General features: G+C 40.7%; 1 protein-coding gene across 4 annotated transcripts in view; it reads right to left on the reverse strand.

Annotated features, from left to right (window-relative positions):
* Positions 1–7675: 7675 nt before the first annotated feature.
* The window catches only part of CD55 (CD55 molecule (Cromer blood group)), a 51665-nt gene continuing 31968 nt past the window's right edge, over positions 7676–27372 (reverse strand). Inside the window, exons 9-10 of one of the 4 annotated variants that reach the window (XR_009613558.3) lie at positions 10645–11878; positions 7676–9940 (exon numbers count right to left, since the gene is read on the reverse strand). Coding sequence is in view for 3 of the 4 variants with exons in the window: in XM_060643973.3 (XP_060499956.3) it covers positions 11905–11969 (65 nt within the window). In the remaining variant the exon portion in view is untranslated. The other 3 variants (XM_078440625.2, XM_078440624.2, XM_060643973.3) reach the window with 3 other exon arrangements.

Below are 27372 nucleotides of genomic sequence, written 5' to 3' on the forward strand. Positions count from 1 at the left end.
AGCTTCTCTCTCCCCCAGTTCACCTCTCCATGCCACCTACCTGCTGAGTTCTGTGGTTGAAGTTGTGCAGATTGTTGTGTTAATCCTCAACTCAGTTTTCTAGGTGCGCAAGATGGCTTGGTGTTGATCTGGCTGCACTTCAGGGATGAGAGAGGCAAAAAAAAAACCTTCCATGCTGCTCGGCCATCTCGGCCCCTCCCCCTATACTGAAATGCCTTTCTAATTTTGATCCTCTTTAACTTCTAATGAATGTACTTTTTATCCCATGCTTCATTCCAAAGACAATTTAGATGTTAGTGGTGAATTCATTGTTTGATTATAAAATACGTACATGTGTTATTTTAGTTTCTATACTCCCAGACTCCTGATACAGCACCAGCCTAATACATTGCTGAGTAAGTATCTGTTGAAAAGAACAGAAGGAAAAGTTCTGAAACTTTATTAAGAACTTGTATTCGTTAAGTTCAACTTCTCTAAAATGAAACTTAAGACAAAATTTCATCCTTTTTATTTGACTGAAGATAACTGTTGAATGTTGAAATAGGTAGACAACCCCTCAACCGGTAGCTATTTTTTATTTTCTCTATTAATCTGATAAGAAAATACAGCATTAGAAAAAAGCTCAATAAATATAATTCTTCAAAGAAGCAATGCTTCAATTAGCTAAAGCAGGAAGTGACAAAATGGATCCAATCCTTTTATTTTTTATTTGTTTTTATTTTTTATTTATTTATTTTTTAAATATTTATTTTTGAGAGAGAGAGAGAGAGAGAGAGAGAGAGAGAGCATGAGCAGGGGAGAGGCAGGGAGAGAGGGGAGACACAGAATCTGAAGCAGGCTCCAGGCTCTGAGCTGTCAGCGCAGAGCTCGACGCGGGGCTCAAACTCACGATCTGTGATCATGATCTGAACCCAAGTTGGACACTTAACCAACTGAGCCACCCAGGTGCCCCGGATTCAATCCTTTTAAATTTTGTTGGTTGTCATTAAATAATTTAGCTATATGAAGATGCAGAGAGAATGCCTAATAAATGTCTAGCAAACAGTATAAGAAACAAAGCCTTCCCAATGGGGCAGGGAGTCTGGAAGGAGTGAGTGGTGGCACTTTCTCTCTTGGGAGTCTGTTACTCAACCACCCAGGGACAGCCTTGGGATCTGGAGCCATGGCAGAGTGAGATGTGGGTGCAAGGGCTCCTTCTGCAAGGAAGATGCTCTGAAACCCCCTTACACTTGCTGCTTATAGCTCCACAAGGGGCGGTGCTTCCTGGACAGATGTATGGAGTGGGGACTAGAAGAGCCTCCGGTTGACCTCCCAGCCAAGGACTTTAGGAGTAGTTGGAGGCACCCCATTCCTCCTCAGTTTTAGAAAATCCCCAAGAGACCCTTAGTTAGGGATTTACGCAACTGGATTGCCCCAGACTTCCCGAAGGAGGAGGAACTTCTTGTTGCTTTTGCAAAGAAATGAATCATTTGGAAAACTTGGGACTCTAGATATTCCCTCAGAAGACTTTTCTAAAGAGAGGCGGGCACAGAGAGAATGGGGGCATGACATTAATGTGAAAAACCCGAGAAGCACAGCCGGGGAATCATTTATTTGCTTGCCTGCTTCCTACATCAGGATCTTAGGAAAGCCTCTCTCCAAAAGGATCCAAGATCCCTGGAAGGGAAGTAGCGAGGGGTGAGGACAGGTTTAGGAACAAAGCGGGCTCAGCGCTGAGCAGAACAGACTTAACGGATCTTATTGCCAAACTGAGGACAGTGTTCCATCCCAAGGGCAACCCCTCCTTCAGAGAGGGCTTCTAGAGGAAATCATAAAGAAAAAACTCAAGCTGTATGTTGAAAAAAGCTAAAAGTCCCCAAACATCTGTGAGTATCAGGACATCTTAAAATTTAAATTAAAGTTTACCGAGAAAGAAGGTGAGCACATGTGTGGCTCAGTCGGTTAAGTGTTTGGCTCTTGGTTTCAGCTCAGGTCATGATACCACTGTTTGTGAGATCAAGAGTCAGGTTCTGCGCTGACAATGCAGAGCCTGCGTGGGATTCTCTCTCCTCCTCTCTCTCTCTCTGAAAATAAATAAATAAGCTTTTTTTAATGTGGAAAAAAAAAAAAAAGAAAGAAGGAAACCAGCAATGATAATGGTTATTCTCCAGATGCAGGTAGAGATGTCCCTGGAGTTGAGTCTATCCTTTTGGCACTTGTAAGGCAAAAAATTAACTCTGCTGACAGAATGTTAAACTAAAGGAAAGGAGGGATCCTTTCTCAGAAGAACTTACATCAACTTGTTTCAATTATTTTTACAGCAGGTTCTTCTGCAGAGATTGCCCAGAGAATTGAGTCATTCTAGTACCAGGGACTTTTGAACGAAAGGCTAGGGATTCATTTCCAGCTCTTGATTAGACTGTAGAGTCAGTCTACCAGTTCTAGAAGAAACCTTTGCTATTCTTCAGTTTAACTCGCTTAATTTGCAGGTAAGGGCCTTAAGGTCCTGAAAGATGGATGATCATACAAGTAAGTGACACCTGCCTTGCCATCTTATTTCCTGACACCAAAACTAATGTTTTGTTTTGTTTTGTTTTGTTTTGTTTTTTTCAGAACAACCCAAAAGCTCTGCTGGGCTGGAGAACATGCTCAGAGCTGGCTCACCTGTGAAAGACAGTTAAGTTAATTGACTTAGGTAATTGACTAAGGTAATTGACTAAGGTATTGACTTCCGGTTGGGAAGTGACTTGTTCCGACATAATGGAACCTGTCCAGAGGCAGGAAAATAGATATGGACCAGTTTGTACTTACTTATTCCCCGTGATAAGAAGGAAGAAAGTTTAAGTTTCCACACTGCCCTTCAAGCCTCCTATTTATTCTAAAGTAAAAGTCTGTGATTAATTTTGAGTGAGTCTGGTAGAATTATGAGAAGCACGAGGAATTCTAGTCGCTCTCTGTGTTCAGTACCGTCTGAGAGGGAGCTTGAGATGAGATCTTTGGGTTTTGCTTCTCATTATGGTTTAAAGGAGGGCATGAGGTGGGGGGAGGGTGGGGGCAGTGGCAGAAGTTAAGAGAAAATGAGGTTACAATTCAGTTACTCTTCCACGGAGAGTATATGTTCTGAATATGCTTTTTTTTTTTTTACAAATCTGTATGGCAGGTTCCTAAGTACAGTGGGCCTTTAGATGGGCTTGGGGCTACTTGTTCAGACGTTGGAGAACCTTGACGGGATCACGGAAGGTGTGACCCAGCTTTGTCTCTCTTCCTTTCCCCTTGTCTGTTTTACCCAGGCCACAACTGCTTTGATGGGAACAGAATGAAACAGGAAAGGGAAGCATAGGAACAGGAGAAATAAGAACTTTTAAAGAGAAAGAACCCGAGCTGGTCTGCGCAGCTACCCTCCAGCCCCACGTGCACACTCCATACACATGGCGCCTTATAAATACAACCAACAAATCTATACGCCCGTTTCTTTCTCTCTTTTTGCCATTATAACCAAATGTTTGTCAGACTATGTGGCATCTCCTTGTCGCTCTTCTAATCCATGGCAGAAATCTTAACTTGACAGTAATTCACTCCCATGGTGTTTTAAGAAGAAGGTGTAAAAAAAGTGTGGGGAGGTAGAATAATATATATTTGTACAGATTGTATGTATATAAAGCCTCCCAGATTTCTGGATATTTTTCATTTTGACGGGCAGTTCAATTCAGCCTGATGTATATACTTTTCTTTTATTTAAAAAAATGTTTTTTAACATTTATTTATTTTTGAGACAGAGAAAGACAGAGCATGAACGGGGGAGGGTCAGAGAGAGGGAGACACAGAATCTGAAGCCATAGTTTTATGAAGTATTCTTCTCTTATCTCCCCATTACTTTCTCACATTCAGAAACCTCATTGTTCTCTTTATTATGTAATTTTATAATGACATATTCCTATTGGACTTAAGCCTTTGTGCAAATATTAGCTCCCTTCATGATCATAATTGCAAGTGAGGGGAGGTCTTATAAAAAGCACTGAATTTGGAATCAGGAAATCTATGATACGTTTCCACCTCTGACATTTGTTTACTGAGTTTGGATAAACTAAAAGATCTTTTGACACCACATTTCCTTCATCATAAGACAAAGACATTAAACACCTTTCCTATCTTCCTGACAAAGTTGTGGGAGGTGTTGAGTGAGATCCTGGGCATAAATGCAGGAAGGATTGGAGACACAGATAAAGAAATGAAGGCTCAGAAAGATTCACTTAGTAAATGAAGGAGAGTCATTACAAAGGTATCTACATTTTATACTGAAAGCTTTTTATTTTTAAGAAAGTCTGAGAGCTATATGTAAGTGTGAATAACCTCAACTCTACAATTTAGGTTGAGACCGACCTGAAAATATGTTTTTATATTAGAATTTTAGACTTTATAGAAAAGGATCTTGTTACCATTTTAAAACTTGACGCTACTAATTCAAATAAAGTAAAATTTAAATAAAGTTGTCACGCAGTAGAAAATATTATTTCCTCCCTGATGACACGTACACAGTAACAGCCGCAGTAATTCCTATGTATGCGACACTTCTGATGTTTCATGGTGGGACGATGGCCTTACTTATTGTGCAAATATTTGAAATACATTTCTACCACTAGAGGGAGATAGAACCATAAGAGATCAAAGTTCACGTGCCTGTTTAAAAGAAGGAAAAACCCCTCATCCTCTAATAATTGCTTATAGAAAGGGACATGTACATTGGTTAATACAATGTGATAATTTTCTTTGATATTTTAATATGCTGGTTTAAATTTTTAATACGTAATTAATACTAAAGCTTGACACACGTAAAGGTTCCAGGTAATTTCCAGATGCCATATTACTACCTCAAATCTCTGGGACTGAATAACAGAAGATGGTCAGTTGTGTTTAGAACCTAGTTTTCTCTTTAACATTGGTAAACAGGCTAATAAAAGCTATTACATAGAGCTACTTTCTGTCTTGGAATTAAAAAACAATTTTTTTTTCAGAATAAGCCTCTATGGATGCATTTCTCCATCAATTCTGCCTAAAATTCTGTAACTATTGTCATACTATATACTCAAGACAATTTCCAAACCAGAAACAACTTCCTTTATTATTTCTCTAGTTATTGTCTACAATGAAAGCATTTTTATGTACATTACTATGTGCTTATATGTGTATATACATTTTTTGTTTTTTTTAAGTTTTATTTATTTATTTATTTATTTACTTATTTACTTATTTTAAGAGAAAGAGAGAGAGGTGGAAAGGGAGAACATGAGCAAGGGAGAGGCAGAGATGGAGGGAGAGAGAATCCGAAGCAGGCTCCAGGCTCTGAGCTGTCAGCACAGAGCCTAACCCAGGGCTCAAACTCCTGAACCATGAGATCATGACCTGAGCTGAATTCAAGAGCCCGATGCTTAACCAACTGGGCCACCCAGGCACTCCTGTGTATATATGATTTTATAATTTAATATATATATATCTTTTTTATAGGACATAGATCATAAAAGTAAGATTTCTAGGTTAAATATTAAATGTATTTAAATGTGATCATATACTGCCAGATTACTATCTAATTGTTGAAACTGACACTTCTGTCACTGATGTATAAGTTCGCTTTACCAAAATCTTTTTAACTCTGAATGCTTCAAATTTTGCCAGGCTGATTAATGCAAATCAACTTATAGTTTTTACTTGCACATCTTTGAACACGTATGAGATTGAACTTCTTTTCATATTGCTATGCTATAAGGTACTTTTCCTCTGTAATTGCCTATTTGTTGGCTTATCCAATTTCTTGTTTGAGTGCTTGCCTTTTTAGTTATAGAGTTAATTTTATGTTAGATATTAATTTTTTATCTATTATATTGGTTGCAAATATATTCTCTCTAGCATACATTTATAGTGACTTTGCCATATGTAATTTCAAAGCTAATCAAATATTTTTCTTTAGAATTTTTGGTTTTCTAGTATTGTTCAAGTTTATTCAATTGTTATTCTCAATTCTTACCAGATATATGTATGCTTTCACAAAAAAATAATAAAATGATATATGCATATTTAAATGGTAGATACTTCATCTACCTGGATTTTACTTATGTAAATGATGTATGCAGTTATCTTTTTTTTCTTCCAGAACAATATGCATTTATGCTGGTCTCATTTTTATAAAATACACCTAGTCTTGGGGTGCCTGGGTGGCTCAGTAGGTTGAGCGACTGACTTCGCCTCAGGTCATGATCTCACGGTTCGTGGGTTCGAACCCTGCGTGGGGCTCTGTGCTGACACTTTAGAGCCTGGAGCCTGCTTCGAATTCTGTGTCTCCCTCTCTCTCTGCCCCTCCCCCACTTGTGCACTGTCTCTCTCTGTCTCTCAAAAATGAATAAATGTAAAAAAATTTTTTTTAAATACACCTTTCTTTTTCTACTGAGTTAAGACATCAAATTCATCCTAAATCAAGTTTCCATATGATGTTAGATCTGTTTCTGCATTTAAACATTTCACTATATTGGTCTATCCATTCTGAAATATAGATTAGTACCTTTTTATGATGAATTTAATTTTATCATTTGACAAATCTTGTTTTGAATAATTAAAGAAATGGAACAATGGTTATTGTGAAAATTACAGTAACTCTCAAAATCAGTGTAATGCACTCCTGATAATGAGAATAAGCAATTTCACTTGTTCCTCTTTCTGAGGACAAATCTTGGTGATTCCTAGTTTTCCTGAAACCGAAATACAACACAGGGCTTTTTTAAAAAATAAATTTTCCGTGATGAATAGTTCCATTGTCTTGATTTGAATTTTTTTTTCCTTACAGCAAATAACTGTTTTCTCGGAGCAGCATGGCAGACTGTCCCCTATTATAAATTACCTTAACTTTCTCTCTGAGTGGGACTTTCAGTAGGGGAAAGCCTGTGTCAGCTGCTTGACTGTATGCTCGCCTGATTGGAATGTATTTCTCCTAATCTCTCCTACGAAGAGTCTCAGAACTGCGTTATGTAAAAGTCATCCTATGGTTTGGAACATATTCCCTTAAAGTATGGGCTTTTGATTGGTTGTTTTAATAATATTAGCCCTGGCTGTAATGCTTAAGTTCATATATCTGCTTTGCCAAAGATATAAATACCTATGAGCCTTATTTTTATGGAAGAGCTTTGAAATTTTCTTTTTTCCCGTTATTCAAAAGATAAAGTAAAATCCACAGTCTTGCTGGATTCTTCATTCAAACAGAGAGTTAAGAATCCTTGTCTCTTTTGAATTAATAACTGTTTGGGGATTGAATGATTCAGCTAAGGTGGAGTGCATGCTAACAGAGGTAAGATTAGTCTCCATCTGGAACGCAGAGGGAAGACTGTCTTCTGCCATCTGTCCCAGCCGCTGGGCCATCTGTCCCAGCCGCTGGGGGGTTGGGTCCACAGGATTCAGATTTTTTGTTTTGTTTTGTTTTTTTTTTTTCAACGTTTTTTTTTTTTTTTTTTTTTTTTTTATTTATTTTTGGGACAGAGAGAGACAGAGCATGAACGGGGGAGGGGCAGAGAGAGAGGGAGACACAGAATCGGAAACAGGCTCCAGGCTCCGAGCCATCAGCCCAGAGCCTGACGCGGGGCTCGAACTCACGGACCGCGAGATCGTGACCTGGCTGAAGTCGGACGCTTAACCGACTGCGCCACCCAGGCGCCCCTGTTTTGTTTTGTTTTGTTTTTAATGACATGAGGCTGTCTGCAAGGCTTTCAACTTAAAGATGATTAAACTCCGTTTTTAAGAGTCTCTTATGCTTTGGCTCTCTCCCACTCTAACCTCTTAAAAACTGAGAACAAACTGAGGGTTGATGGGGGGTGGGAGGGAGGGGAGGGTAGGTGATGGGTATTGAAGAGGGCATCTTTTGGGATGAGCACTCGGTGTTGTAGGGAAACCAATTTGACAATAAATTTCATATATTAAAAAAAAAAGGAATAAATAAATAAATAAATAAATAAATAAAAATAAAAGTAAAAAAAAAAGATGATTAAACTCCTTAATTCCCCATTTCTGGTTTGATACTTCACCTAGTGAACTGGTTAGAACCCTAGTCCGGTTAAGGGCAGGAAACAGGTTGCTTTCTTTGGGCGAGTTGAGTGAGGGTCCAGCAGAGGGAGGTTTGTTTCTGTGATGTGGGTAAGCCAGCAGTGGAGCAGTGGAGCTCTGGAGCTCTGTGGACACACAGGGTGGATAAATACCATCCCCTGGTGGATAAATACATTGTATGATGGTCTTGTTCCCTGAAGCTCACTGAGGGCAGTGACAGGCACCTCTGGGTTGAACAGAGGCTCTCCCTGCCCTGGTTCATAGTTCGCCATTTTCTTTTCTTTTCCTTTTCTTTTTCTTTATCTTTATCTTTTTCTTTTCTTTTCTTTTCTTTTCTGGACAAAAAGGATGACCAAAACCTCCATTTTGCCCAAGCATTTGATGAAATTCTGATACTGAAGATGATCCGTTGTTTCTTCCCTGAATGAAAGCCCATGAATTAAAAGACAGGGAATGGGAAATCCGGGTGAAATTCATAAGTCCTAAACAGGATCTCCAGCCTTCTAGAAGCACTTTGCTTTCAGAATCCACATATTTCTTGAGAAGTGAAATGGACATGTTGAAGACAACCCTGATATATTCTGAATATAACCCAGGTCCCATGGAGAGAACGTTGATCAAGAAAAGTTTATGTACCTAATTCTTTAATAGAAAGACAGTAATGTTTTTCAAATGCAATGGTATGTTAGTACAAAAAGGACACTAAATGATATATAAATGGGAGTAGAGTCTCTAAGGATTCAAAAAACATGAGAAATCAAGATAATATTCCTAATGTTTTAAATGTGCTATTTCTGAAAGAAAAGCAAAAATAATAAAACAAGCACAAACCTGTCTAGCTTGAAGAAAATGGAGGTAACTGCCTTCTAGTCACTGTGTGCAAAGACAATAATTATTTATATATGATAAAGAAATCATTATTCAGGGGATGACACCTTACAATGTTTTTTCTATTTGAAAATGTTGTCTTCCAAATAAAAATATTGACTTGTTCAAATGTCCTAACATCAGTGGCTAATGATAATAGTATGCTTTGATGAGAAGAGAAATAAACATTAGCTGTGTAGAAAAATCTAAATTTTTTTTGTTTTGGTTTTTTTGGTTTTTGTTTTTTTTTAATAAAAAAATATTTATCAGCCATTTGAGTATTCTCTTTTTGAAAGCCCTGTTCAAAATATTATCCAAGTTTGTATTTGTTTTTTAGTTATTTCTTTTTTTAATAGCTACTATTTATTGAGTGCTATGTTCTTTTTTTTAATTTTATTTTTAATTTTTTAAAAAATTTACATCCAAATTAGTTAGCAGGAGTTAGTTCAGGAGGAGATTCTTTAGTGCCCCTCACCCATTTAGCCCATCTCCCCTCCCACAACCCCTCCAGTAACCCTGTTTGTTCTCCATATTTATGAGTCTCTTCTGTTTTGTCCCCCTCCCTGTTTTTATATTGTTTTTGTTTCCCTTCCCTTATGTTCATCTGTTTTGTCTCTTAAAGTCCTCATATGAGTGAAGTCATATGACTTTTGTCTTTCTCTGACTACTTTCACTTAGTGTAATACCCTCCAGTTCCATCCACGTAGTTGCAAATGGCAAGATTTCATTTTTTTTGATTGCCGAGTAATACTCCATTGTATATATATACCACATCTTCTCTATACATTCATCCATTGATGGATATTTGGGCACTTTCCATACTTTGGCTATTGTTGATAGTGCTGCTATAAACACGGGGGTGCATGAGTCCCTTCGAAACAGCACTCCTGTATCCCTTGGATAAATGCCTAGTAGTGCAATTGTTGGGTCGTAGGGTAGTTCTATTTTTAGTTTTTTGAAGAACCTCCATACTGTTTTCCAGAGTGGCTGCACCAGCTTGCGTTCCCAGAAAAATCTAAATTAAAAACCATAAGAGACTCTTAAATACAGAGAACTGAGGATCGATGGGGGGTGGGGGAGAGGGGAAAATGGGTGATGGGCACTGAGGAGGGCACTTGTTGGGATGAGCACTGGGTGTTGTATGTAAGCGATGAACCACGGAATCTACCCCAAAAACCAAGAGCACACTTCACACACTGTATGTTAGCCAATTTGACAATAAATTATATTTTTAAAAAATTAAAATGTTTTTCTGTCCTGGCATAAATACTTGCTATATTTTAGGAGTTTTGAGTGAGGAAAAGGAAAATCTATGGTGTAAAGGCTTTGGTGTTTCTACTGAAAATAATATATTAATCAGCAATACTCTAATAATTAATAGTCATGAAGGAGAAAAACAAATATGGAAGGCATTAGGTCTAAATTGGCTTTTATAGTAAAAAGACAACAGTTAAAATTATAATGTACGTATAAATAATGCTAAGAATGCACTTTATTTTTACTTATATTTAATAAACACATAGCATATTGTGCCAGGCAGGCAGTACTCTAAGCACCCTACAAATATTGACGGGTTTCATCGTTATAAATACCCTATAAGGTTCCACTATAAGACTTAGAGATGAGGAAACAGGAAGGTTAAAAAAAAAAACTTGCAAAGAATCACACTGATGAAGATCTCAATATACTTTTTCAGTTTAAAAATTAATATAGGGGCACCTGGGTGGCTCAGTTGGTTGGGTGTCCGACTTCGGCTCAGTTCATGATCTCGCGGTCCATGAGTTCGAGCCCCGCGTCGGGCTCTGTGCTGACGGCTCAGAGCCTGGAGCCTGCTTAGGATCCAGTGTCTCTCAAAAAGAAATAAACATTAAAAAATTAAAAATAATTGATATATAAAATGTCCCTTTAAAATACAACTAAAGTAAAGTTATCTAGTGTTGTAGAAACAAACACAAAATAGAGAGCGAATAGTAGATTTAGCTATCCTAGTAGCTGGAGTTGCCATAACAAAATACCGTAGACTCACATAGCAGAAATTAATTTTCTCACTGTTCTGGAAGCTGGAAGCCTAAAGTCAAAGCGCTAGCATGGTTGGGCTCTCTTCCTGGCTTGCAGTTGGCCACTCTCACTGTGTCTTCATTTGGTGGCGGTCAGTGAGGGAGACAGAGCGAGAGAGTGCTTGCGTTCTGCTGTCTCTCCTTATAAGGGCCATCAGTCCCATCATGAGGGCCCTCTCCTGTGACCTCTTTAACCCTAATTACCTCCCAAAGGCCCAATCTCCAACCACCACCACACTGGAGAGTTGGGGATTGAGCATATGACATTTGGAGGGGATGCAATCCAGTCCATAGCAGGTATTTTGCAAGCGGTAATTTGACACTCCCACAGTGACGTGACCACTGGGCCTCTACCGGGTTCTGCAGCTCCTCCTGAATCAGTAAAGGCCCGATTATTGTGGGTAAAGTTTGTATGTAACTATACAGCTCATGTATTTCTTTTTATAATACTGCATTGAAGAAATTGGGCTTGTATAATTTTTGGATTAGATCTACCAGAGACTATTTACACCCTTCTAGTTTAGGGCTCTGGACTACCAACCGTCACCAGCCCTGGGGCTGGCGAATATGCTTATGGGCCCCTGGGACAGCTCTCACCCCTTTGTTTCAACTGTGGGCCACCTCTGGCACCTTTGGAATATGGCACCTGAGGATGGTCAGAGTGGTAGTAGATGACCTTTATCTTCTGTGCCACTGTCTGTGGCACCCAGGACCATCACCCACACCCTCTGTTGGCCCGTGTGAAGGCAGATCTCCAGGCATGACCACTTCTGTTTCCCCCTCAGAATTTTCCAGACTGTTGCTCCATAAGATCAATGACCCTTTCTTTCAATGTCCTCTCTTACGTTCAGCTCATGTGGAGATGCCATGCTGTCTTTGGCCAGTGTCAGGGCATGCTGGGAAGAGATGGGAGAACTTTGCATTAGTGGGCTGCTTTTTCACTCCATCCACAGGCGTCTTGTTGGTCCTCCCCACAGGTGGCAAGGTCTGGAAGGCAGAGATGCAGTCCACGTTGAAAGAGACCCCATTCCACAAATGCAGTGATTATGAGTTGCACCACAGGCTAAGACATACCACACACCATCAACTCCAAAAAGTAAATGCAGAACAACTGGAAAATGAAGTCTTGTTTGCATTTCAGCTTCCTGGAAAATGGATAATTCTTGCATTTGTGGTTATCATCCATGAAGCACAGGAACAACCGTTGAACGTCCTTGGAAGCCAGTGTTCACAGGTAGCCCGATGAATGATCAACGTAACAAATAACGATATGATTAAAAATGAGGAAATAGTATTAGGGAACCACAGGAATCAGATGACCAATATCAATATAAACGGGTTCTAAAGAACTGGGCATTGTGAATAGTAACAATGGTGCCATCGTTTTCCTACCACTAGGAGATATAAAATTACCCAGAAATAGCACACTGGGCACATTTAGCAATAAAAAAAAAAATGTGGGGGATCTAAGATCCAAACCAATAGAGATTGTACCTAGACACTATGAATAACTTCCATGTGCATTGATTAGACAACAAACACATAAATACATACTTTTTCTCTACCCAGTATTCTAAATTTCCATCAATAAATGACTCTACCTTACACAGGGACCATGGATTTTGTAATGCAGTTTTAAGCCAGATTGTTGTTATAAACAGGGGATTCTCAAAAAAAAAAAAAAAATTGCTTGGGGTCTTGCACACCCTCGGTGCAGTCCTGTTTATAGGAAGGCAAATGCTGCATCTGCCCATGGCCCTGAAGCTTGGTGGGGTAGAGAAGGGGGATCACCAGCATCATGATCCATAGAGGCTCCTTTCATTGGTCAGCCTCATTTGGGCTCCATTTCCCAGTCCCTATCTCCGTGCCTGCCAGCTCCGGTGTGGGAATCTTTCTAGTTTTCTGCAGGAAAAAATGGCTCCATGTCTTTATGCTGCCTCTGTGCACAGCTGAGGCTACAACACCCCCCCTCCCCCGCACTGCATCAGTCCTATTAGGCTCCCATAGGCATTCTACCTTCCAAACAACTTAAAAACTGAAGTAGGCAGCTGTTGGCACCTCATCCAAGTTACACAGCAGATTATACGGCAGATATGCGCCCAGCAATCTCTAAACCGTGGGTGGAAATAATAGCGCTCTCTAGAGAAGTATGTTCCTCAAAGTCAGAGTTGACCCGGTCCTGCTATTCTCCTGCGTGGCGGGGCTCAGAACAGCTGCCTCGGATAGTGCCTCGGGGAGGAAACTGAGCTTCATCTGACCTCACTAAAGAATGTTGAAGCATATGACGAAACAGACGAACTAGTTCTGCCGTTAGGGGCAAAAGTAGGAGACTTTGATCAAGTATGAAGATCAGAACATCAGAGCAAGCCTGATAAAGAATTAGGAAAGACTGGAGTGTCCGAATACGTGCCCTGTAACCAGTGACACAAAATAAATCCCTGTGGGCTGTTTGCTACAACTAGGAGGTTGTGTAGCCACAGTAGTTTTAATATTATGTAAAATGGAGTCAAAAATCCTCTGCAGCTCTGTGGGCATTTGTTGGCTACCTGCATGTGTTCCTACCTGTATTATATTTGCTTTACTCAAAAATAAAACCAGCTCATTCTATGTTTATTAACTAGCATGTTCCTGTGGTCTTGATTTCTCTTCCAGTACTTTCAACTGTCTTAATATCCAGGCATGAATAGAAAACATTAGTCATCCTATGATGAACTGAAGGTATCTGGGAGCCCCTATTTAGGGCATGATGAAAAAATTCATTACATTAAAATACCACATTGTTATGGTAAGAATAATAAAAATACAAGAATTAGGAAAGACCTTGTATATTGAGTATATGTGAAGTTACCAAATTGAATATTTTCAAATTTTTAAATTAGAAACGTCAGCTTTCTCACTCTTGTAGCTTTTGTCTAAATTAAAAAAAATTTTAGGGTTTATTTATTTTGAGAGAGAGAGAGAGAGACAGAGACAGAGCTCAAGCAGGGGAGGGGTGAGAAAGAGAGGGAGACACAGAATCCGAAGTAGGCTCCAGGCTCTGAGCTGTCAGCACAGAGCCCAACACAGGGCTCGAACCCATGAACCATCAGATTATGATCCGAACCAAAGTCGAATGCTTAAGGCACAGAGCCACCCAATGGTGGCTATACAAGGCTATACAAGGGCTATACAAGGGTGGCTATACAAGTTATACAAGGGTATCCTTGTATAACTTTTTATATAGAATTTTGTTCTTGAAATGTACCACATAATTCTTGATCATGATTCTTTAATGACCCTTTGAAAATCTTGATGGTCATTATCAATGAGAAAATTTTCTTGTACAATTTGAAATGCTTTTAATTATTAAAAATTTTATTTTTCTCATTTTTCTTATTTTATTTTTCTTGAAGTTTATTTGTTTATTTTGAGAGAAAGAAAGAGGGCACATGAGCAGGGGAGAGGCAGAGAGAGAGGGAGAGAGAGAATCCCAAGCAGGCTCCATGCTTTCAGTGCAGAGCCCAATGTGGGGCTCGATCTCACAAATTGTGAGATTGTGAGCTGAGCTGAAATCAAGAGTTGGATGCTTAATCAACTGAGTCACCCAGGTTTCCCAACTATGAACAGTTTAAAACACTTTAAATTACAGCTGACCTTGAACAAGGCAGGGGTAAGGGGCTGACTCCCTACACAGTAGAAAATCTGCATGTAACTTTTGACTGCCCCAAAACATAACTACTAACAACCTACTGGTGACCAGAAGCCTCACCAATAACATAGCCAATTAACACATATTTTGAATACTATATGTATTGTATATTGTATTTTTATAATAAGTAAGCTAGAGAAAAGAAAATTTAAGAAAAGCCTAAGGAAGAGAAAATACATTTGCAGTAGTGTCCTGTAAAAAATCACATATAAGTGGACTTTTGCACTTCAAGCCCATATTGTTCAAGGGTCTACCGTATATATTTTTCTTTGACTTAATATTTTAAAGTTACTTATATTGTATTATTCTGACGTGTCCGTTTTTTTCTTTCAACGTTTCAGTTTTCATAGGAATATATGACAAGAACATACATTGTGCTTAGGAATTCTATTTTTCCATAGTGGTGGCCTAAAATTGGGGCTAATTACCCTCTGAGGAGAAACTAATGTAACTGGATTTAAAGCATTAGAAATTATCTTACACCCATTGATAAGTCAACAAAATAGAGTGGGGATTACCAGAGAAAACTCTGGGAGAAAACCTGAACCCAGAAAAGAAAGGGAGAATATTGGCAACAACATTAAATCTGCCCTAGGGTTGTTTACTGATAGCAGGAAACTTATGTTTATCTTTTTAATTTCATGGGGCAAGAGGAACAGAAGTCGTTTTCCAAGGCCCATCCAAGGTGGAAAGTTTTACCAGATGTGGTCCCAGCTTTGCCCTGGACTTGCAAAGGACCCTACCCTCAGGCTTAGAATGAACCAAAAGTCAACTTGCTGTTTCTGAACCCAACCCTGGAGGATTGCAGGGAAAGTTGCCATAGTGTTGAATGAAGCAGAAAAAATTAAAAATGAATAGAAATATACACACTTAACCCTGAGAATTTGTGACCATTGCTCAGTCATTGCAAGGATTCACAGCCCAAGTTCTCGAGACCTGAGTGGGTCAGGAAACCCCACGCCCTAAACGTGCTTTAAGGTAGTGCCCAAATGATAGTGTGAAATAAATTTGGTAGATGGAAAACCAAGTATCTCTGGAGAGAGTACCTTCACCCTATGCCTTAGAGAATCCCAACAAGTAATTTTGCAAAGACTAATGAGTAGCGCAAAGGCAACTGGGCACTTAAGGAAATAAGCCCCCATGAAGAAGACCTGCAGAAACAAGGGAAAGAATGACATGGTGAATAGGAGTCAGAGAAAGAGATCAGGCTTAAGAATTCCATTTAAAGAGTCACCTGGGTGGCTCAGTCAGTTGGGCATCTGACTCTTGCTATTGGCTCAGGTCGTGATCTCACGGTCGTGAGGTCAGGCTGCACATTGGGCTCCGCACTGAGGGTGGAGCCTGCTTGAGATTGTCTCTGTCTCTGTCTCTCTCTCTTCCTTTCTCTCTCAAAAGAAATAAATAAACATAAAGAAAAAGAATTCAATTTAGTAAATTATTTGGCAGAGGCATCTGTCCCACAGTATGCACAGGAAGCAAATAGATCCGAAGCCTTCTGAGTTTTTGAGGGAATTGTGTAGTTAAGAAAATTAAGACCTTGGACTTAGGGACTAGAGGAAGATGGCGGTGTAGGAGGACGCTGGGCTCACCGCGTCCTACATATCACTTAGATTCCACCTGCACCTGCCTAAATAACCCAGAAAACCGCCAGAAGACTAGCAGAACAGAGTCTCCAGAGCCAAGTGCAGACAAGAGGCCCACGGAAGAGGGTAGGAAGGACGGCGAGGCGGTGCACACTCCACGGACTGGCGGGAGGGAGCCGGGGCGGAGGGGTGGCCCGCCGGCCAAGCAGCCCCCGAGTCTGGCTGGCAAAAGAGGAGGGGCCGGACGAAATGTGTTCCGACAGCAAGCGCGACTTGACATCTGGAAGGTTATAAGCTAACAGCTCTGCTCGGAGAACGGGAGGGCTGGAGGACAACGGGAGGGAGAGTTGCTGAGCCCCGGACGACACAGCACAGCTTGGCGGGGAACAAAGGTGCTCGCCAGCGCCATCTCCCTTGCCCATCCCCCAGCCAAAATCCCAAAGGGAACCAGTTCCTGCCAGGGAACTTGCTGGCACCGCGCAAACGCCCAACGCTGTGCTTCTGCGGATCCATCACTCTGGTGGGTCTGACTCCCTCCCGGTGCCGAAGGGCCCCTCCCGAAGCGGAACTCCGAAGGAAAAGCGAGCTGAGCCTGACCATCCCACCCCCGTGCACCTTGCTGATCCACCCCAGCTAATTCGCCAGATCCCCAGCACCACAAGCCTGGCAGTGTGCAAGTAGCCCAGACGGGCCAAGCCACCCCACGGTGAATCCCGCCCCTAGGAGAGGGGAAGAGAAGGCACACACCAGTCTGACTGTGGCCCCAGCGGTGGGCTGGGGGCAGACATCAGGTCTGACTGCGGCCCTGCCCACCAACTCGAGTTATTCAAGACAGCACGGGGGAAGTGCCCTGGAGGTCTGCACCACTCCAGGAACTATCCAAAATGACCAAACGGAAGAATTCCCCTCAAAAGAATCTCCAGGAAATAACAACAGCTAACGAACTGATCAAAAAGGATTTATATAATATAACAGAAAGTGAATTTAGAATAATAGTCATAAAATTAATTGCTGGGCTTGAAAACAGTATAGAGGACAGCAGAGAATCTATTGCTACAGAGATCAAGGGACTAAGGAATTGTCAGGAGGAGCTAAAAAATGCGATAAACGAGCTGCAAAATAAAATGGAAACGACCACGGCTCGGATTGAAGAGGCAGAGGAGAGAATAGGTGAACTAGAAGATAAAATTATGGAAAAAGAAGAAGCTGAAAAAAAGAGAGATAAAAAAAATCCAGGAGTATGAGGGGAAAATTGGAGAACTAAGTGATGCACTAAAGGGAAATAATATACGCATAATTGGTATTCCAGAGGAGGAAGAGAGAGGGAAAGGTGCTGAAGGTGTACTTGAAGAAATCATAGCTGAGAACTTCCTGGATCTAAGGAAGGAAAAAGGCATTGAAATCCAAGAGGCACAGAGAACTCCCTTCAGACATAACTTGAATCGATCTTCTGCACGACATATCATAGTGAAACTGGCAAAATACAAGGATAAAGAGAAAATTCTGAAAGCAGCGAGGGATAAATGTGCTCTAACATATAAAGGGAGACCTATAAGACTCGTGACCGATCTCTCCTCTGAAATTGGCAGGACAGAAAGGAATGGCAGGAGATCTTCAATGTGATGAACAGGAAAAATATGCAGCCGAGAATCCTTTATCCAGCAAGTCTGTCATTTAGAATAAAAGGAGAGATAAAGGTCTTCCCAAACAAACAAAAACTGAAGGAATTTGTCACCACTAAACCAGCCCTACAAGAGATCCTAAGGGGGATCCTGTGAGACAAAGTACCAGAGACATCGCTACAAGCATAAAACATACAGACATCACAATGACTCTAAATCCGTATCTTTCTATAACACTGAATGTAAAAACTAGAACAAGCAATCCTAAAATTCATATGGAACCACAAGAGGCCCCAAATAACCAAAGTAATTTTGAAGAAGAAGACCAAAGCAGGAGGCATCACAATTCCAGACTTTAGCCTCTACTACAAAGCTGTCATCATCAAGACAGCATGGTATTGGCACAAAAACAGACACATAGACCAATGGAATAGAATAGAAACCCCAGAACTAGACCCACAAACGTATGGCCAACTCATCTTTGACGAAGCAGGAAAGAACATCCAATGGAAAAAAGACAGTCTCTTTAACAAATGGTGCTGGGAGAACTGGACAGCAACATGCAGAAGGTTGAAACTAGACCACTTTCTCACACCATTCACAAAAATAAACTCAAAATGGATAAAGGACCTGAATGTGAGACAGGAAACCATCAAAACCCTAGAGGAGAAAGCAGAAAAAGACCTCTCTGACCTCAGCTGTAGCAGTCTCTTACTTGACACATCCCCAAAGGCGAGGGACTTAAAAGCAAAAATGAACTACTGGGACCTTATGAAGATAAAAAGCTTCTGCACAGCAAAGGAAACAACCAACAAAACTAAAAGGCAACCGACGGAATGGGAAAAGATATTTGCAAATGACGTATCGAACAAAGGGCTAGTATCCAAAATCTATAAAGAGCTCACCAAACTCCACACCCGAAAAACAAATAACCCAGTGAAGAAATGGGCAGAAAACATGAATAGACACTTCTCTAAAGAAGACATCCGGATGGCCAACAGGCACATGAAAAGATGCTCAATGTCGCTCCTCATCAGGGAAATACAAATCAAAACCACGCTCAGATATCACCTCATGCCAGTCAGAGTGGCCAAAATGAACAAATCAGGAGACTATAGATGCTGGCGAGGATGTGGAGAAACGGGAACCCTCTTGCACTGTTGGTGGGAATGCAAATTGGTACAGCCGCTCTGGAAAACAGTGTGGAGGTTCCTCAAAAAATTAAAAATAGATCTACCCTATGACCCAGCAATAGCACTGCTAGGAATTTACCCAAGAGATACAGGAGTACTGATGCATAGGGGCACTTGTACCCCAATGTTTATAGCAGCACTCTCAACAATAGCCAAACTATGGAAAGAGCCTAAGTGTCCATCAACTGATGAATGGATAAAGAAATTGTGGTTTATATACACAATGGGATACTACGTGGCAATGAGGAAGAATGAAATAATGGCCTTTTGTAGCAATGGGGATGGAACTGGAGAGTGTGATGCTAAGTGAAATAAGCCATACAGAGAAAGACAGATAGCATATGTTTTCACTCTTATGTGGATCCTGAGAAACTTAACAGAAACCCATGGGGGAGGGGAAGGAAAAAAAAAAAGAGGTTCGAGTGGGAGAGAGCCAAAGCATAAGAGACTGTTAAAAACTGAGAACAAACTGAGGGTTGATGGGGGGTGGGAGGGAGGGCAGGGTGGGTGATGGGTATTGAGGAGGGCACCTTTTGGGATGAGCACTGGGTGTTGTATGGAAACCAATTTGACAATAAATTTCATATATTGAATAAATAAATAAATAAATAAATAAATAAATAAAATGCTGTCATTATCATATACTAAAAAAAAAAATAAACCATTTTGAGTTTATTTTAAAAAAAAGATCTTGGACTTAGAAAAACTTTGGCTGTTCAAGCCTTTGGGTGCCCCAGATTTCATGGGCAGTAAGTGGGCTGCAAAAGCTGTACGTGTCAAAGAGAACAGAGCCCCCGACCTCCATTCACGATCATTCTGAAGTGACCAGGGAGATAAACGAATAAAAAGCAACCTCCCTGGGGCAGATCCACAATACTAGTGACCAATGGTGTTGGCTGTAATGAGACTTACAATATAGGAATCAGAGGGAGAGCAGAGCATACGGAATTCCTAAATCCTTACTGATATTCTGTAGATAGACATGTTTGGGCCGGCAGGGCTCCAAGTGCTGTGGAAGATAATTTAACAATGAATCTCGTTCCAGTGCCAGTTTAGATATTTATAAATTGGTCAGATAGAGAGTATAGAACACTGCTGTGAGGAAGGGTTCCACAAATCTTTTTGAGGTATCTGTTCTTAATTGTTCCCACTTGGGGTGAATCAGGCTTCTTTGTCTCTATGCCATCTTCTGCCAAATATTATATGACTGCTTTTACATGGTAGACCCAACTAGACTCCTAGCTTCCATGGACTGGGAGAAATATAGATTTTACTTTTCTGATTTTTTTTAAAAAACAACTGTGAAAACAGGGTTACGAGAGGAAATTTACATTTCTACACAAATTTTAGGATAAGTTTCTTTTTTCTTTTTTTTTTTTTTTTTTTTTTTTTTAGAGAGAGAGGGTGTGCAAGCAGGGGAGGGGCATAGGGAGAGGGACAGAGAGAATCTTAAGCCAGCTTCTTGCCCAGCAGAGTCCAACATGAGGCTCAATCTCAGACTGTGAGATGATGACCTGAGTTGAAATCAAGAGTGGGACTCTTTTTTTTTTTTTTTAATTTTTTTTTTAACGTTTATTTATTTTTGAGACAGAGAGAGACAGAGCATGAACAGGGGAGGGGCAGAGAGAGAGGGAGACACAGAATCTGAAACAGGCTCCAGGCTCCGAGCTGTCAGCCCAGAGCCCGACGCGGGGCTCGAACTCACGGACCGCGAGATTGTGACCTGAGCCGAAGTCGGCCGCTTAACCGACTGAGCCACCCAGGCGTCCCAAGAGTGGGACTCTTAACAGACTGAGTGCCACCCAGGCACTTCTAGGATCAGTTTCTTAAAATCCCTGCTGGGACTATAGATTGATGCGTGGAGAATTGATATCTTAACTTTATTGGCTTTTTGAAGACATGAAACTTAGTTTTACAATTCCTTAATTTCTAATTCATAACATTTACTTAGGTCTATAATTTCTCTCAGTAAAGTTTTATAATTTTTGTAGAGTTCTTGACATGGTTTAAAGACTGTGTCTCTAAATATTTCACGTTTTTGGACGCTATTGGAAACAGTTGTTTTTAAATTTCATTTTCTAGGGGCGCCTGGGTGGCTCAGTCAGTTAAGCGTCCGACTTCAGCTCAGGTCACGATCTCGCGGTCCGTGAGTTCGAGCCCCGCGTCGGGCTCTGGGCTGATGGCTCAGAGCCTGGAGCCTGCTTCCGATTCTGTGTCTCCCTCTCTCTCTGACCCTCCCCCATTCATGCTCTGTCTCTCTCTGTCTCAAAAATAAATAAAACGTTAAAAAAAAAAAAGTTTAAAATTTCATTTTCTAACTGTGTATTGTTAATATATCAAAGTAAAATTGTTGTTTGTGTATTAACATTGTGTCCTGTGACCTTACTAAATTCCCTTATTAGCTCTGGTAGATTCTTTTCTAGGTACATAATCATGCCATCTGCCAATAAAGACAACTTTACTTCTACCTTTCCAGTTCATTGACTTTCATTTCTTTTTCTTCCCTATTGAACTGGCTAAAACCTCCAAATGACTGTTGAATAGAAGGGGTAGATATCCATGACTTGTCCTTAGGTAGAAAACATTGAGCCTGTCACTGTTGAATATGATGAAATTTGTAGGTTTATGGAAGATGCCCTTAATTAGATTAAGAAATTTCCCTTCTCTTCTTAGTTTGCTGAGATTAAAAAAAAAATCACATTTATTTATTTTTGATATAGAGAGACAGAGCACAAGTGGAGGAGGGACAGAGAGAGAAGGGGACACAGAATCCGAAGCAGGCTCCAGGCTCCAAGCTGTCAGCACAGAGCCCAACGCGGGGCTCGAACTCACAAACCCTGAGATCGTGACCTGAGCCGAAGTCAGACGCTTAACAGACTGAGCCACCCAGGCACCCCCATTATTTATTTGTTTTTCTAAAAAATTTTTTTTTCTCCAGTTTGAGGAGATTTTAACATGAATTTCTGTTGGACTTTATCAAATGCTCATTCTGCATCTACTGAAATGATAATGTGGTTTTCTTTCTTATTTTATGAGTATGTGAATTACATTGATTGATTTTTGGATGTTAAACCAACCTTTTACTCCTTGGAAAAAACTTATTTGATCATGATGTACCATAAATCTTTTGTATACTGTGGGATTTGCTTTGCTAAAATTTTAAGGATGTTTGTGTCTATGTTTATGAGGGATATTGGTTTATAGTCCTCTTTTCTTGGGATGTCTTTAGCCTCATAAAGTAAGTTTGCAAGTATCTTTACCTTCCGAACAAGTTTGTGTAGGATTGGTATAATTTCTTCCTTAAATGTTAGACTTTACCAGTGAAGAAGCCATCTGAGCATGAAATATTCTCTTTGAAAAGATTTTTAATTAAAATTTCCATTTTTTATTTAAAATTTTTTTAATGTTTACTCATTTTTGAGAGAGAGAGAGAACATGAGTGGGGAGGGGGAAGAGAGAGAGGGTGCTCCCTCATAATTCGATCCAGATTATGCAATGTTTGGCAGAAATACCCCAGGAATGATGCTGCATTTTTCTCAGCATGTCCTATCAGGAGGAACCTCATGTCCATTACTGGGAATGTTAATTTTGACCAGTTGGCTGAATTAGTGTCTGTCAGGTTTCTCTACTATAAAGTTACTTGTGAGGAAGTTATTGTAATGTGTCTTGTGAGGAAAATTTGGAGACTATATAATTCTCTTATTTCTCATCAGGCTTTCCCTCACTCACCAATTGCAGAATCCATTGAGGATTCTTGCCTGAAAGTATCGTTACAATGAGGGCTGCCAAATGCTGATTTTCTAGTTAAATCGTTCCTCGCACAGGTATTCATTGGAATTCTGCTGTAAAAAAAAAAAAAGGAATTTTCTTTCCCATTTATTTATTTATACCAGCATGCACTCAAGTTTCCACTTTTTTCCTATGTATTATAATCCATTGCCATTATTTTTTTCTTTTTTTTTTTAATTTTTTTTAACGTTTATTTATTTTTGAGACAGAGAGAGACAGAGCATGAACGGGGGAGGGGCAGAGAGAGAGGGAGACACAGAATCCGAAGCAGGCTCCAGGCTCTGGGCCATCAGCCCAGAGCCCGACGCGGGGCTCGAACTCACGGACCGTGAGATCGTGACCTGAGCCGAGGTCGGACGCTTAACCGACTGAGCCACACAGGCGCCCCCATTATTTATTTTTTTTTCTAATTGTCCCAGATTTGGTCAAAGGGAGCTTGTTCAAGCTGGTTTCTGAGTCCTTTTGACAGGTTGCCATCATTTTTTGAGCATTTATTTTCTGAACCCATTAATTTCGGATACTACAAGATGTCTCAGGGTCATCTTCTACTTTCCCTGCCCCAACACTAGTATCGGCCTTTTTCTCCAAGGAACTGGGATTTATTTTATTGGACGATGATATTTAGAAATCTAGTTCTGGAGTCTCATTGCACCTAGGATTTCTGAGCAGACAGATCTAATGTATATTTAATGTACGATGTGTAGAAGACCCTCAGCAAACATGAGTGAGGGATGGGAAAGTAGACAGATTATGATAACAAGGAGTGGAAGAGGAATGTACATTGCACTTGAACTTGCACACAAATCTCTGGTAGGGCAAAAGCATCTCTTGTTGACCTCCCTCACTCCACATATTACCAGGCCTGGATGTGAACTTGGTGCCCTATGTTTTTCATTATTGATACTTGTAGGCCAATCTCCCTCCTCCCTCACCACAAAGCCCTTTCCTTCGAATCTCATGCCATCAGAGTACATCACCTGCTACCTTCTTTCCTGCCATCATCTTTAGATGTCTGGGCCACTCCAAGCTCAATGGTTGCAATCTCGATTCACGAGCACTCACACCAACTCGCCCACTAATTTTACTAAATTTCTCCAGTCTTTTCCTTCTCTTCCTCTCACCAAATGTATAACACCTCCTCACATACTTCATACTTGCGATGACCTTGCTTTCTATGTCGATAAAAAAGTAGAAGGAAATTTGCAGAAGTTGCCACCGTGGCATCCCACACGCTTCTGCAGATGAACCTTTATATGCTACTTTCCTTCCTATTAACTATGGATGACCTGCTCTATCTACTTCTATCTAAGGCCAGGCTCTCCATTTGTGCACTAATAACAGCTAAAACTTCCTGAGCCCTTCCTATGTGATTGGCACTATTCTAAACCCTTTACGTTTATTAACTTACTTCTCGCAGCATCCTATGTATCACCACTTCACAGATGGAAAGGCACTTTATAGATAGATAAATAAGGTACACAGGCAAGGAATTTTCCTGAAGTCACACAGTTGTTAAATGGCGGGAGTTTGATTTGAGCGCAGGCAGGTTGTCTCCATAATTCATGCTCTTGACCACTAATTATACCACTTTTCCGGATGGAGTCAATTACCTCTCGCCTCCTCAAGAGCTAGAAATCTTCCCTTCTTTCTCCTGCATCATACCTATCAGCGTATACCATGATCTACTTCTCCCCATATTTTAAAATGGAATGTTTCTTAAGCTCGCAGTATGTTCCAACGAACATTTCTCTGCCCAAACTTTTCTGCAAAACGTCTCAAAAAAGTTGTCTGGGGGCGCCTGGGTGGCTTGGTCGGTTGGGCGTCCGACTTCGGCTCAGGTCATGATCGCACGGTCTGTGAGTTCGAGCCCCGCGTCGGGCTCTGTGCTGATAGCTCAGAGCCTGGAGCCTGCTTCTGATTCTGTGTCTCCCTCTCTCTCTGACCCTCCCCCATTCACTCTCTGTCTCCAAAATAAATAAACGTTAAAAAAAAAAATTAAAAAAAAAAAAAAAGTTGTCTGTATTCACCTGCATTGGCCATCTTTAATCTCTCTTGTCCGAGTCGCTTTTTGGCCTCTTAACCTAGGCTTTGACTCACAACCACGGTACTGAAAGAGCTTTGCTCAAGGACACCAATGATGTCCATATCGTAAACCTTAATGCTGAATCTGTCTTCCTCTTGCTTTCATCACTTGGGTTCATTGACACATATTCTCTTATTGATGACTCCCACATATACATCTCAAGCCTAGACCCCCGCTTCAGAATTCCAGATTTGTATTTTTGACTACTTATACAACATCTCTACTTTGATGCCCAAAAGGCATCTCAAACTTACATATAGGAACACAAACTCCTGACCTTTCTGTTACAGAAGTCTTCCCCAAGGGAGTTAAGGTTTAGTAAGTGCAACCTCCCCGCTTTCTGTCGCTCAGGCTAAAACTCTTAGTGTCATCCTTAATTCCTTTCTTGCCTTTTTAACGGCACACCTAATCCTTTAACAAATCCTGCTAGTCTCAACTTCAAAATATAACATTATGCTTCCCATCATGTACCTCTGAGTCCTTACCTTTTCACCCCAGAAGCTGTCAGGATGCCTGGTTCAGAGACTTTGAGGTTGTTAGCAACATCTGTCTTATTATTCACAGGAATCTTCCCTCTTCCTGGTTCTGTTTCTACCTCCCCCCCCCCACCCCCGCCCCACCAGCTTAGTTAGTCTATGATGAGAGTATAGAATTTCAGAGAACAGCAAGGAAGAGAGATGTCTTTTAGTGGTTCTGCTCCCAGAAGTCAGGATGTTCCCCTAGAGCAAGGAAGACCAAAATTTGCTACCCACTTGGAGTTGAGAAAGGGAAAACTATAGGGAAAAAAACTTAATATATTAGTAAATTGTCCTACCAGAGTAAAGAACAGATACACTTTTTAAAGAATATATGGGAAGGGCGCCTGGGTGGCTCAGTCAGGTAAGCATCCCACTTCAGCTCCGGTCATGATCTCGCAGTTCATGAGTTCGAGCCCCGAGTGGGGCTCTGTGCTGACAGCTCAGAGCCTGGAGCCCGTTTTGGAGTCTGTGTCTCCCTCTCTCTGTCCCTCCCCGGCTCATGCTCTCTCTCTCTCTCTCTCTTTCTGAAATAGATACACACTAAAAGAAAATTTAAGGAATATATTGAGATGGATGAAGTACAGGCAATGGGAAGCAAGGAAAAGAATACCACCACTTCTCAACACTGAGACAACAAGGAGCATGAAAACGAACCAGCCACCACTGGACTAGTTTGCAAAAGAAGCATTGACTTTAGGGAGGAAGGCTTTTTTTTTTTTTTTAAGTTTTTTTCTTTTATTTTGAGAGAGAGAGACAGAGGATGAGTGGGGGAGGGGGAGAGAGAGAGAAACACAGAATCTGAAACAGGCTCCAGGTTCTGAGCTGTCAGCACAGAGCCCGAGGTGGGGCTCGAACTCACAGACCACGTGATCGTGACCTGAGCTGAAGTCGGCTGCTCAACCGACTGAGCCACCCAGGCGCCCCATGGAGGGAGCTGTTTTTTAATTTAGGCAAGGGGGTGGAGGGGACGCTCAAGTTGGTTGAGTAGAAAAAAAGGCACTTCCACCTTGGGCATTCACCAACAAAAAGTAGGAGGGTGTGACAAGACAAAAAATATTTAAGTGTTCTAAGAAACGTGATAGTGGTAGTGATAGTAGGTTAAATATTATACTACACAAATTTCTGTGTTAAGCAAGTATAATTTCCTGCATGGATTATCAGCAACAGTGTCAAGGGTAAAGGCAATACCATCTCTGCAATCAAAGTATCATCTCAAAGGAGAGCTTACCTTGGGAAAAAACATAAAATTATTCAAGTTCATGACAACAGGACACAAAGTAGTTATAAATCCTGTAAGAAAATGCCATTAGCCCCAATACGCCTACTGTTTATTTTCTTCAAGGTAACTATTAAATATTTTTTCAGCTTTACCTTTATCTAAATAATAAGATATAAAGGTTAACTCAGTGTATGGTATTGCTGAAGTTCAATTATTTCCCAATATCTAAAATGCCTGTTATTATAAACCTGTGTCCATTGATTCCACTTTAATCACACAGAATAATTATGCGGAACTTACCATTTTTACTTCTCCACCGAACACAAGTCTTCTCCGTGAGCCTTTCCTACTTTGGGCGCACTGCGTTTGCACTTTCCATTCCCGCTATGTGAATCTCATCTATTTGTCCTTCCTTAATTCACATCCTGTCTCGAACGCCTCCCTGCCCACCACGCGCTCGTGTAGCAAAGATAGCTTAGATACTCCCTGTATTCTGTACGGGTGATTGCTGGAATATTCGTAATTCTACACTTTTTCTCTCACTGTGTTAGTTTTGCTTTTCCTGTGATAGAACCTAAGCAAATTGGGGGTAGCCACTGTGTTGTAGATCTTGGTAAGCACACACCTAGCACATGGTGACCTGCACATAGTAGGCGCTCAGGTGTTTTTCTAACTGAATCGTTGTTATGCTCGCT

Source organism: Panthera onca, chromosome F1 (assembly GCF_046562875.1).
Source record: "Panthera onca isolate mPanOnc1 chromosome F1, mPanOnc1 haplotype 2, whole genome shotgun sequence".
NCBI classification, from domain to species: Eukaryota; Metazoa; Chordata; class Mammalia; order Carnivora; family Felidae; genus Panthera; species Panthera onca.